Raw genomic sequence first — 14,150 nt, forward strand, 5'->3', positions numbered from 1 at the left:
TTTAGTCTCTTCATACTTTTTTTGTGAATGGTGCTCCAGGCATACTACAGAGCTATAGGTTGGCAGTGCCTGTGGCACGACCATATGCAACCGCACAGGTGCCGATTTATGCTTCCACTCCACCAAGCTTCTCTTTCAAACTCCTCATAGAAATGTTTATTGTAATGCCTGTTTTCCATCAACATTATACTATTTCCAAAGAACATGAGTAAGAGAGCACAACTGTTATAGTTATAAATAATGTAAATACATTTTAAATATAATACGGGTCATAGCAAAAGCGTGAAGGATCATGCTTATTCTGCAAGGTAGCTATAAGAAAAATGTTAATAATTGAATTCAAGACTACATTCGAAAAATGCAATCCACACCCACTGAATTGTTTCCTCTTTTTTTATTAGGCATGGTAAACCCTTGTACGTGTGTTGTTACAACAAAGAAGTGGAAGCCTTTTTTTTTTTTTAAATAAAGGACATTCAACAACACAAAATTAAAATAAAATGTTTCACCAATTAACATACAAATACTGAGGCATAAAATTTAACGGGCGAAAACATTCACTTTTTGACACCATTGGAAAACGATTCATCCCATCATTAGTATTATAATTTGGTTAGGAGGAACGAGAAGTTAAACTGTTTTTAAAATGCATTTTTTTAAAGACTTGTGTTGCTAGAAAAGTCAGATTTTGTCAGATTTATTAAAACATTTGTATCTTTTGTGTAGTGATAACATTTCTTGTTTATTTACTGGACGATGCAGCAAAAACTCTCCTGCCGTACACCAATAAAAGTAGGACAAAAATGAGCCTTGGAGTTACTGACTACATTCCATTGTTGGGCATTGTTTTCAATTCTGAAATTAATAAAGGGATCTCCTGCACATTTTGTCATAAATAATAAAAAAACAAGGCAGCGCTCCGCATGAGCAAACCAAGAACTAATGTTTTCCAGAAACGTGAATTAAAAAGCTTTCACATGTTGTCATCCAGTTTTCAAAATAAAACTGTTGAAAAACCTGCAAGACTTCAAGTTATATGTAACCACACACTTTAAGAGAAAAGAGGCTTGTCGAAAAGCATTTTGCACACTTTTTTCAATTGTCTTTTAGTCATGAACCGTATGGTAACAGTGCACCACAGTAACAACACAGTCTTGTCTCCAAGATGCTTATAAAAACTGTTGTCCTCGGAACAGGTGATGGTAGAGGCAAAAACTACCATACTTTTAAATACCAAGTGTCCTTCACAGCATGTGGTTTGTAAACGTTCTTCACCGGATTCTCTTTTGCTGCCGTGCTCTGTAGATGTCATGCACGGGGGGATTAACTGTTCCCTTTTCCTCGTCGTCATCTGAATCTTCATTTGGTCTCTTCGCAGTTTTGATCACAGCGTTGTTTTCCACAGGTCCATTGCCTTCAACAGCAGTAGCAATGTCAGCTTGGCCTCCTGTAATTATCTTTACAGCTTCTTCCACAGCTTTGTAAAAAGGAGAACAAGAAAATATGATATGCGCTATACATCTCATTATTTACTTCACCCATCTTCCTATTAAATCAGGCAAACTTGCAATAGAACATATAAAGCTGAAAACATTTCACACAAAATCGTAATATGAACAAGTGATAGGCTAGGTTGTATGAACCACCTACTTCAAGGGAATATGATAAAAATCAACAATAAAAGAGTAAGGGTCAGATGTACTAACGCATTTTGTTATTGCAAACCGTGTGATTCGGTAAATTCAATAGTTTGTGACAAGAAAATGTAGTTTTTGAAAACTCTATACCCATTAAGCAATTTGCTAACCTATTAACCAATCAGTGACTGTGTTTAGGAAATCAAAGGGAATCGCTATTTGGAAGGGGTGTGTTTAGGATGTCCCTTCCAAACAGAGCTCTCTTATGGTAAGTATTAATGTCTTGCGACAAAAATGCAGACGCAAAACATTAATATTTTACCAACAACTCAAAGGAGGTGCCAACCGATCCGCAAAAAGGAACGGTTTGCCTGTGGACCCCATCCCCTTTGTGAAAAGATAAAACATCTTTTTAAAGGAGGCCGTGTGAGTCTTGAAAATTGGTTTCTGAAAACTTTTTTTTTCATTTTTTATAAACAGATCCTGCTTTCCTTGATTTAATTAATCACAGACAGATGGTGGTTTGCCTACTCCAACAGACCAGAATCCCTGTGAAGGGAACAATTCGAAGTGGGTTGCCATTTGTGGCCTACCTCAATCATATTCATGTAGAGGTCGAATTGCGACCCACTGTGATTTGTGAATCGAATTATTGGGATATAGACTGGTTCGCAAAATACCACTGAATTTGCTAGAACTCGGTGTGCAAATTGTGATCACTTTTAGCAAATACTGTGTTTGTACATCTAGCCCCAAGGCCCTGATTATGAGCTGGAAGGTGTTTCCAGACCTCTGCGCAAACTCTAGTTTGCATAATGTTTGGAGTTGTGTTGTATTTACTGTACTTATCTATATGTTATTCCCCAGAAATTATGAATAAATTCAATTTTATCTCACACGATAAATTCTGAACCGTGGGCATTGGAAATGTTTCAGGTGTAATAAATAACCAACCTCAACAAACTCATAATCAGGGACTTTGTCTTTTACAGACTTTTCTCTCCCAGTCAAAACATCCTTTGTACATACAGGCAAGTAGGCATTTGTTTTTTTTTGTTTTTTTAACCACAGCTATGAAATCCCATCGTATACCAGTTTTTTCACAGTATGTAATAAAGTGGGAAATATTTGGGAAGAAAAATTACTTACGTGTAACTACAGCTCTCAACAATTGATCCTTAATGGAGCAACATGCTAGTATCATACCTGTTATCAGCTGAGAGACTACTGGAACATTACAAAAAGTAGTAAACGGTATTAACTCACCTCCTGGGCAATACTTTATGGTTTATTTAGTAGCACATTAAACTATTTGTAAACTGCTCAGATGCCTGAAAATGACGAAAATGTGCTATAAACATCCACCAATTCTCCATGATAGCTCATATTACATAGCAAAAGTGTGCAAAGTAAACCTTGAGAAACGGGAAGGAGGAATGGGCATGAAAGATAGCCGTGCTGAATAATTGTTACTAACTGTTGAAGAAGAAAAGGTTTCTTACTGTCTACTAAGTGACTTCCATAGATTCACATTTTTTTATGAAGACAAGCATCCACTAATATAACAACAGCAGTGGCAGAATAGGTTTGCATTATTTAAAGAGGTTTCCAAAGCACAGGCAGGGCCAGTGCGGATTTTGTTCTTGCTCTCAAGTCCAGGCAGTAGTGCTAGGTGAAGGCGTGACACCTTTTCTAAAAAGGATTATGAAAATCTCCTGTAATAGAAACCCTGCATGCATTGGCTGAAGGCAACAAACAGCTGAGGAATAAAAGATCTTGGTCCTAGGCAAACAGAATTTGAGCCAACAGCAGATACGTACAAAAAGGAGTAACCTTGCACCCATAGTGAGAGCTCAGGAAAAAATTAAACATCATCTTGTGATGGAAGTCTGTTAAGAGCCTTCAGTATGGGTTTTGGATGGGTTCGCAGAGACAGCTTCATTTTACGGAAATAAAGGCAAGGTCTCTCTTTAACTCATAAGGAGATCTCATGGATTTGAGGTGTAACACCAAGGCAGTCTTCCAACAAAAACGTATGTTGAGATGAGAGGACGTACTACTGTAGATACGTATATATTGAATTTACAAGGAACGAGTGGTTTCTGAATAGAGCAGAGGCAGAAACCTGAAGATATAATTCATTAATCTGTAATTTCTCATGTGGGAGAGAGATGTTTAAGAAGTAAAATTGTTGATCTTCCAAAATCTTCATATTGCAGAGGTGAACTCTCATGACTGAATTATAATGAAGATCTGATTTGGTAAGAAGTAGCAGGTTGGGTAATGTTAGCAAGGATACCTGATATGATCCTTCTGTCTGACAAGCTTAGGGCGACAATCAGTGCCAAAGTTATATTAGTCAATAGCACCCTGGCATTGCAAATGCTTTCCTAAAGTTGGGCAGAATGTAGAGGTATCCAAGATCTAGGTGTTCGGGTCTCGTGCAATCAAATCAGGATCCTGAAGCAGCACTTGGTTGGCCCCCCTGGTCAGCAAGACTGAATAGACCCTGAATAGACCCTGAACATGATCAATTAACTGTTGCAAGTTGGACCAGATCTGTAAACAACTAGAACTGCCTTGTCAACTAATCACTGCCTGGTGATTAAGATTAGTGTGTGTGCTTCCAGCTACATTTATTTTGATGACTGTGCTAGTAAACTTGTTGAAAAGCAAACGCCAACTGCCACACCATTTCATCGAAAGGGCTTCCCCTTATTTCCAGTTGCCTGTATTTGCTGGAGAAGTGCTGTCATTTCTTGTTCTCGCAGGTGGCCAAGAGATCCAACTGCTGAAAAAACATTCTTAGCTGGTCAGAATCAGTTGTACTTGTATATCTAGGGGAAACTGGCCACTCATTGGACGTCCCGGGCAGTATTTCATAGAGATGGTTATCTTGTACTGCCCACTAGAGCCTCCTATAAGAGAACTTGAATGAAAGAATTGGTGACCAAGTGCCTCATTTGTAATGTAAGGAAAGCAGAACAGTACAGCAAGGCAGGTTTTGTGCAATTATAGAACACTGACAGGTAATTAATGATTGTGTGGACCAGAGACCCCTGGTCGAGAAGTCTTGCAGATGAGCTCCATCCAATGCCTCCATGGAGGGGTTGGTGCTCAAGGTGTTCTGTGGTGGTGAGTCACATTAAAACAGATCCGCAGGTGTGTTGCACCTACTTAGGACTGATTTTACAGGAGTTCTTTTCACTGTCTCTTCCCAGGCTCATTCCACTTTGGCCAATGTTTATCCTTCTCCTGTTTCATTGACCGCATGTGAAGGTGGCTGTGCTGGGTCAGAGGAATACAGGATAGAGACTTGCAGAAGCAGATAGTGTCGTAGAAATTGGAAGCCAGAACAACAGGAGTTAATTTACCTATTTTTGACTGGAAAGGACTTGGCCAGAAGGGACTACTTTGATTCCTCAAAGAGAAATTGTAGGGAGTTGGCTCTGTATGTACTATCTCAAAGTGAGAGGTAGTGTGCACAGAGTCCAAGGGTTCCCCTTAGAGGTTGATAGTGTTGTTTTTATGCTCCTGCTAATGCCTGTTAATATTCTAGTATTTGTGTTACTGTAGAAAGCTGGCTCAGTATATACTATATCAAAATGAGATACAGTGTGCACAGAGTCCAGGGATTCCCCAAGAGGCTTGAAAGAGGCAATAATAGATAATTGTAATGCTCTATTTTGTGGTAGTGTGGTCGAGCAGTAGGCTTATCAGAGGGTCGTGTTAAGCATTTGTTGTACACACACAGGCAATAAATGAGAACACACACTCAATGACTTAACTCCAGGCCAATAGGTTTATATATAGAAAAATATTCCTTTCTTGATTTTTTTTTTAGAACCTCAAGATTCAAAATTCAGGCAAGTACATAAATTGTAAGGTACTTGGCATAGGTAAATATGGAACTTTGAATTAAAACAGCAATGTACACAGTTTTGGCAAACATGGCAATAAGCTATTTTAAAAGTGAACACGGCAAAAATCAACAGTTCCTGGGGGAGGTAAGTACTGGTTAATTTTTCAGGTAAGTAAAGCAGTTACAAGTTCAGTCTCCAGGGCATAGGCAGCCCACCGTCTGGGGTTCAAGTTAACCCGAAACACCCAGCAACACAGGGCCTGTCCGGTGCAGAGGTCAAAGTAGGGCCCAAAAAGCATAGTCACCTATGGAGAATAGGGGTGCTCCGGTTCCAGTCTGCTAGCAGGTAAGTACCCGCGTCCTCGGGGAGCAGACCCGGGGGGGGGGGGGGGGGGGGGGGGGGGTTTGTAGAGCACTGGAGGGGGGGGCGGGGGGGGAGGGAAGAGTTTGGGAGGGAGTAATGGTCACAAACAGGCACACAAAATACAGCCTCACACTCACTCTCACCAAAACCCAATAAAGAGACTGAAAGATCGGAATCATAGCCTCAATATTCTGGACCCGCTTTTCATGAGGATAGGCCCGAAACTGCACTGTGTCCAGAACAGCTCAGATGAAAGGGATTGTCTGAGAGGGAGTCAGGTGTGACTTCAGCACGTTTATAGTGAACCCCAGCATGTGCAGGAGGTTCACCGTAGTCTGAAGGTGGGAGACGACTTTCTGGGGCGAGTCCGCCTTCAACAGCCAGCGTTTGAGGAAGTGGACGACTGAAACCCCCAACCTGCGCAGATGAGCTGCAACCACCGCCATCACCTTCGTGAACACCTGAGGGGGGCTGGTAAGGCCGAAGACGAACACAGTAACTAGAAAGTGCTCATGACCTACCACAAATCGTAGGTAACGTCTGTGGGCAGGCAGGATGGGAATATGGAAATAAGAATCCCGCAAACCCAATGCTACCGTCCAGTCTTCTGGGTCTAAGGCAGAAAGGACCTGAGCCAGGGTAAGCATTCTGAATGTCTCCTTGAGAAAGGGATTGAGGTCCTGAAGGTCTAGGATAGGACGCATGCCTTTATCTTTTTTGGGCACCAGAAAGTAGTGAGAATACCAACCACGACATACTTCTGGTGCAGGGACTGGGAATCCTGTCGCCAACTGGACCAGAGTGCGGGGACAGACTAGGAGGGTTTGGAGGCTGCAGCAGAGGTAGGGGTGGACTGGGCAGACCTCTGGTTCCCTGTCAAACATCCACATGGGATTCCATGTCCATGGCCACGCAGCGGCTGAACAGCATGGGTGTCATGGTGGCTGGGAAAGGGACGTTACAGGGAGCCCCTTCCGTTGCTGTGAAGGGATGAAAAGCAGACTTGGGGACAAGGGGCAGTGGAAAGGCCGAGGGACCGAGACGTAGCCCGGGAGTCCTTGAACCCCTCCAGCGCAGAGTCTACCTTGTCTCAAAAGAGACAGGAGTCATCAAAGGGCATGTCCATAAGTGTCTGTTGGCCATCCCCTGAGAAACCAGATGTACGTAACCAGGTGTGGCGCCTCAAGGCCACCGTCGTCGCAACCAATCTACCTAGAGAGTCGGTTGTGTACAGCCCACATCTGATAGTGAACTTTGCTGCTTCTCTCCCATTGGTGACAGCTTGGGAGACGATAGCACGGGCCTACTCTGGTATCTGCAGCAGGACTTGTGCGACCGTATTCCATAGAGAGTGAGTAGAATGTCCCAAAAGGCATCGGTGTTCACTGACCGCAGCGCAAGACTGGAGGAAGAAAACATCTTCTTCCCAAATTGTTCCCTATCCGGAGGAGCGGAAGGGAATGCGCCCGAGGATGAGGATGCCTGGATGACGAGGCTCTCAGGCTTGGGGTGTTGGGACAGGAGTTTAGGGTCGCTCGGGCGGGCCGATGGCGGCAAGAGATTGTCCAGTTCACAGGAGCCCCTGGACCAAGTATCCAAAAGGACATCAGTGAGGACTTCCTTTAATGGAAGAAAAGGCTCAGATGTGGAAGCCCCTCGATGAAGCACCTCCGTCAGGAGATTATACCTGACCTGAAAAGTAGGTAGCTCAAGCCCGAGGACTTCAGCTGCCTTATTGACCACCATCGAATAAGTTGCTCCGTCCCATAAGAATAAGGGTCAGAAACCATCCTGGGGTGAATAGGCCCCAACGAAGAAGGAGGTGGCGTAGGCTGATGCTGGTCCGACTCCGAATCGTCAGGGATCAGGTCAACTTCGATGGTGGGCACCACAGACGTCGGGAACGTCGACGATCAAACCGGTGCCAGGAAAGGTCTCGATGGTACGACCGGTGAGGATCCGGAGGGGACTTCGCTGGCCGAAGCCGCCAGCGTGGATCCTGAAGGCCCACCCACCAATCTCGGACCCTCAGCGGCACAGGGGTAGCCAGGTGCATTGTGTGAAGTAGGTGTCGGGATTCAGATAGGAATCAATGGAGAGACCCTCGAGTCACTCTGGCGATGCAGACAGGGCACAGGGGGGCTTCTCGGGCCAGCCACCAACTGGTCACTCCTGCACTGGTAGTTGATTTCTCTCGGGCCTGGGGGCTGCGGGGCAGTGCTTCTTCCAGGCGTCGGTTTCCTATGTTACCGGGCAGTCGTGGTAGGGGGAGCCTTCGGATCCTCTCTGCAGGCATCACTGTGGGGGGTCCAGGGAGGTCGTCTCAGGGTGTCCATGCCGTAGGAGTCTCTGCAGTGTTGGTTCTTTTGGACACAAGCCGAGGGCATCGGGCACAGAGTGTTGAGGACTCACGCTTCTGGAGTGAGGCTAGAGCCCCTTTAAAGATGGTTTCTTTGTTGCTGTTTGGACAGAGCTGCTGTCCACAGGAGTTTCTTAGTCCTTTGGGTGCAGGTCAGTCCTCTGAGTCCTCAGAGGTCGCTGGTCCCGCTAGATGCGTCGCTATGCAGGTTCTTTGAGTCTGCAGACAGGCCCAACTCAGTTGTCGACTCCGTTGTCTCTGCAGGGCTTTCAGGTCAGCATTCCTTCTTGTTTCAGGCTGCAGGAATCTGGTTTCCTGGGTTCAGGGTCATCCCTAAATACTCAATTTAGGGGTGCTTTTAGGTCTGGGGGGCAGTGGCCAATAGCTACTGTCCTTGAGGGTGGCTACACCCTCTTTGTGCCCCTTCACTTTGGGGAGGGGGGACACATGCCTAATTCTATTGGGGGGAATCCTCCAAAACAAGATGGATTTCCTAAGGCAGGGGTCACCTCCGGACACCTTAGGGGTTGTCCTGGCTGGAGGGATGCTCCTTGTTTTTCTCATTATCTCCTCTGGATTTGCCGCCAAAAGTGGGGGCTGTGTCCGGGGGTGCAGGCATCTCCACTAGCTGGAGTGCCCTGGGGCATTGTAATATGAAGCCTGAGCCTTGGAGGCTCACTGCTAGGTGTTACAGTTCCTGCAGGGGGGAGGTGTGAAGCACCTCCACCCAGTGCAGGCTTTGTTTCTGGCCAAAGAGAGCACAAAAGCTCTCACCACATGGGGTCAGAAACTCGTCTCAGTGGCAGGCTGGCACAGATCAGTCAGTCCTGCACTGAAGGATTGGGTAAAATACAGAGGGCATCTCTAAGATGTCCTCTGTGTGCATGTTGCAATAAATACCACACTGGCATCAGTGTGGGTTTATTGTGCTGAGAAGTTTGATACCAAACTTCTCAGTATTCAGTGAAGCCATTATGGAGCTGTGGAGTTTGTAATGACGAGCTCCCAGACCATATACTCAGTAAGGCTACCCTGCACTTACAATGTCTAAGGTTTTGCTTAGACACTGTAGGGGCATATTGCTCATACAGCTATGACCTCACCTGTGGTATAGTGCACCCTGCCTTAGGGCTGTAAGGCCTGCTAGAGGGGTGACTTACCTATGTCACAGGCAGTGGTTTGTGGGCATGGCACTCTGAGGGGAATGCCATGTCGACTTTGTCTTTTCTCGCCACCAGCACACACAGGCTGCAAGGCAGTGTAATGTGCATGTGCTGAGTGAGGGGTCCCTTAGTCTGGCATAATACATGCTGCAGCCCTTAGGGACCTTCCCCTGGCCACAGGGCCCTTGGTACCAGGGGTACCTCTTACATGGGACTTAACTGTGTTGCAGGTGTAGGAAGTTGGCTCTGTATATACTATCTCAAAGTAAGAGATAGTGTGAACAGTGTCCAAGGGTTCCCCTTAGAGGTAAGTGTAAAGAAATGGCTCCCTGTTGCAGTTACCCCCCACTTTTTGCCTGATACTGATGCTGACTTGACTGAGAAGTGTGCTGGGACCCTGCTAACCAGGCCCCAGCACCAGTGTTCCTTCACCTAAAATGTACCATTGTATCCACAATTGGCACACCCTGGCATTCAGATAAGTCCCTTGTAACTGGTACTTCTAGTACCAAGGGCCCTGATGCCAAGAAAGGTCTCTAAGGGCTGCAGCATGTCTTATGCCACCCTAGAGACCCCTCACTCAGCACAGACACACTGCTTACAAGCCTGTGTGTGCTAGTGAGAACAAAATGAGTAAGTCGACATGGCACTCCCCTCAGGGTGCCATGCCAGCCTCTCACTGCCTATGCAGTATAGGTAAGACACCCCTCTAGCAGGCCTTACAGCCCTAAGGCAGGGTGCACTATACCATAGGTGAGGGTACCAGTGCATGAGCACTGTGCCCCTACAGTGTCTAAACAAAACCTTAGACATTGTAAGTGCAGGGTAGCCATAAGAGTATATGGTCTGGGAGTCTGTTTTACACGAACTCCACAGCACCATAATGGCTACACTGAAAACTGGGAAGTTTGGTATCAAACTTCTCAGCACAATAAATGCACACTGATGCCAGTGTACATTTTATTGTAAAATACACCACAGAGGGCACCTTAGAGGTGCCCCCTGAAACTTAACCAACTATCTGTGTAGGCTGACTGGTTCCAGCAGCCTGCCACACTAGAGACATGTTGCTGGCCCCATGGGGAGAGTGCCTTTGTCACTCTGAGGCCAGTAACAAAGCCTGCACTGGGTGGAGATGCTAACACCTCCCCCAGGCAGGAGCTGTGACACCTGGCGGTGAGCCTCAAAGGCTCACCCCTTTGTCACAGCCCAGCAGGGCACTCCAGCTTAGTGGAGTTGCCCGCCCCCTCCGGCCACGGCCCCCACTTTTGGCGGCAAGGCTGGAGGGAACAAAGAAAGCAACAAGGAGGAGTCACTGGCCAGTCAGGACAGCCCCTAAGGTGTCCTGAGCTGAAGTGACTCTAACTTTTAGAAATCCTCCATTTTGCAGATGGAGGATTCCCCCAATAGGGTTAGGATTGTGACCCCATCCCCTTGGGAGGAGGCACAAAGAGGGTGTACCCACCCTCAGGGCTAGTAGCCATTGGCTACTAACCCCCCAGACCTAAACACGCCCTTAAATTTAGTATTTAAGGGCTACCCTGAACCCTAGAAAATTAGATTCCTGCAACTACAAGAAGAAGGACTGCCTAGCTGAAAACCCCTGCAGCGGAAGACCAGAAGACGACAACTGCCTTGGCTCCAGAAACTCACCGGCCTGTCTCCTGCCTTCCAAAGATCCTGCTCCAGCGACGCCTTCCAAAGGGACCAGCGACCTCGACATCCTCGGAGGACTGCCCCTGCTTCAAAAAGACAAGAAACTCCAGAGGACAGCGGACCTGCTCCAAGAAAAGCTGCAACTTTGTTTCCAGCAGCTTTAAAGATCCCTGCAAGCTCCCCGAAAGAAGCGTGAGACTTGCAACACTGCACCCGGCGACCCCGACTCGGCTGGTGGAGATCCAACACCTCAGGAGGGACCCCAGGACTACTCTGATACTGTGAGTACCAAAACCTGTCCCCCCTGAGCCCCCACAGCGCCGCCTGCAGAGGGAATCCCGAGGCTTCCCCTGACCGCGACTCTTTGAATCCTACGTCCCGACGCCTGGGAGAGACCCTGCACCCGCAGCCCCCAGGACCTGAAGGACCGGACTTTCACTGGAGAAGTGACCCACAGGAGTCCCTCTCCCTTGCCCAAGTGGAGGTTTCCCCGAGGAACCCCCCCCTTGCCTGCCTGCAGCGCTGAAGAGATCCCGAGATCTCTCATAGACTAACATTGCGAACCCGACGCTTGTTTCTACACTGCACCCGGCCGCCCCCGCGCTGCTGAGGGTGAAATTTCTGTGTGGGCTTGTGTCCCCCCCGGTGCCCTACAAAACCCCCCTGGTCTGCCCTCCGAAGACGCGGGTACTTACCTGCAAGCAGACCGGAACCGGGGCACCCCCTTCTCTCCATTCTAGCCTATGCGTTTTGGGCACCACTTTGAACTCTGCACCTGACCGGCCCTGGGCTGCTGGTGTGGTGACTTTGGGGTTGCTCTGAACCCCCAACGGTGGGCTACCTTGGACCAAGAACTAAGCCCTGTAAGTGTCTTACTTACCTGGTTAACCTAACAAATACTTACCTCCCCTAGGAACTGTGAAAATTGCACTAAGTGTCCACTTTTAAAACAGCTACTTGTGAATAACTTGAAAAGTATACATGCAATTTTGATGATTTGAAGTTCCTAAAGTACTTACCTGCAATACCTTTCGAATGAGATATTACATGTAGAATTTGAACCTGTGGTTCTTAAAATAAACTAAGAAAAGATATTTTTCTATACAAAAACCTATTGGCTGGATTTGTCTCTGAGTGTGTGTACCTCATTTATTGTCTATGTGTATGTACAACAAATGCTTAACACTACTCCTTGGATAAGCCTACTGCTCGACCACACTACCACAAAATAGAGCATTAGTATTATCTCTTTTTGCCACTATCTTACCTCTAAGGGGAACCCTTGGACTCTGTGCATGCTATTCCTTACTTTGAAATAGCACATACAGAGCCAACTTCCTACATTGGTGGATCAGCGGTGGGGTACAAGACTTTGCATTTGCTGGACTACTCAGCCAATACCTGATCACACGACAAATTCCAAAATTGTCATTAGAAATTCATTTTTGCAATTTAAAATTTTTCTAAATTCTTAAAAGTCCTGCTAGGGCCTTGTGTGTTAAGTCCCTGTTTAGCATTGTCTTTTAGAGTTTAAAAGTTTGTTAAAGGTTTGAAATTAGATTCTAGAAACAGTTTTAGATTCTTTAAAAAGTCTTCCAACTTTTAGCAAAATAATGTCTGATACAGAGATGAATGTGGTGGAACTCGACACCACACCTTACCTCCATCTTAAGATGAGGGAGCTAAGGTCTCTCTGTAATATAAAGAAAATAACCATTGGCTCCAGACCTACCAAAATTCAGCTCCAGGAGCTGTTGGCAGAGTTTGAAAAAGCCAACCCCTCTGAGGATGACTTCACAGAGGAAGAAATTAGTGACTTGGAGGGCAATTCCCCCCTTCCAGTCCTAAATAGGGAGACCAGGGCCTCTCAAGCCCTGTTTCCAAAAATGATAGTCAGAAATGTTGCTTCCCTCACAGGAGGGTCCAGCATTTCTGAAATCACCGAGGATGCTCTCAGTGAAGATGACCCCCTGTTAGCCAGGATGGTCAAAAGATTGGCTTTGGAAAAGCAGCTCCTAGCCATAGAAAGGGAAAGAAAAGAGATGGGCCTAGGTCCCATCGATGGTGGCAGCAACTTAAATAGGGTCAGAGATTCTCCTGACATCCTAAAAATCCCCAAAGGGATTGTAACAAAATATGAAGCTGGTGATGACATCACCAAATGGTTCACAGCTTTTGAGAGGGCTTGTGTAACCAGAAAAGTGAACAGATCTCACTGGGGTGCTCTCCTTTGGGAAATGTTCACTGGAAAGTGTAGGGATAGACTCCTCACACTCTCTGGAAAAGATGCAGAATCTTATGACCTCATGAAGGGTACCCTGATTGAGGGCTTTGGATTCTCCACTGAGGAGTATAGAATTAGATTCAGGGGGGCTCAAAAATCCTCGAGCCAGACCTGGGTTGATTTTGTAGACTACTCAGTAAAAACACTGGATGGTTGGTTAACTGGAAATGAAGTGTGTGACTATGTTGGGCTTTATAATTTGTTTATGAAAGAACACATTTTAAGTAACTGCTTCAATGAAAAGTTGCATCAGTATCTGGTAGACCTAGGTCCAATTTCTCCCCAAGAAGTGGGAAAGAAGGCAGACCACTGGGTCAAGACTAGGGTAACCAAAACTTCCACTGGGGGTGACCAAAAGAAAGGGGTTACAAAAACTCCCCAGGAGAAAGTGGGTGACACTAGAAACAAAGAAAAAGAGTCCTCTGTAGGCCCCCAAAAACCAGAACAGGTGGGTGGGCCCCAAGACACAACCCAAAACAAAGGTGGGTACCAGGGTAAGAACTGGGATGCCACTAAGGCATGGTGCCACAACTGTAAACAGTCTGGGCACCACACCAAGGACACTTCTTGTCCCAAAAACAAACCCCAGAACAAAATTCCAGGGGTAACCAGTGTAGCCATGGGAGATGACTCCTCAGATGAGGAGGTCTTCCTAGCCTTCAACTGGAAACAGGGCCCAACAGGTGAGTTGGAGATTCCAGAGGGAAGTAGACACTTCCACCACCTACTGGTGAATGGAATCCCAACCACTGCCCTGAGAGACACTTGTGCCAGTCACACTATTGTGCATGACAGGCTGGTGCTCTCAAACCAGTACATCCCAGG

The 14,150-nt window shown here is 46.4% G+C and overlaps 1 protein-coding gene across 1 annotated transcript in view; it reads right to left on the reverse strand.

Moving 5' to 3' along the window:
• Window positions 1-379: 379 nt before the first annotated feature.
• The window catches only part of CSTF3 (cleavage stimulation factor subunit 3), a 409,061-nt gene continuing 395,290 nt past the window's right edge, over window positions 380-14,150 (reverse strand). Inside the window, exon 21 of the mRNA XM_069223523.1 lies at window positions 380-1,477. Within this exon, the coding sequence (XP_069079624.1) occupies window positions 1,272-1,477 (206 nt within the window). The 3' untranslated portion in view covers window positions 380-1,271. The remainder of the gene's footprint in view (window positions 1,478-14,150) is intronic.

The sequence above is a fragment of the Pleurodeles waltl genome, chromosome 3_1 (genome assembly GCF_031143425.1).
Source record: "Pleurodeles waltl isolate 20211129_DDA chromosome 3_1, aPleWal1.hap1.20221129, whole genome shotgun sequence".
NCBI lineage: Eukaryota > Metazoa > Chordata > Amphibia > Caudata > Salamandridae > Pleurodeles > Pleurodeles waltl.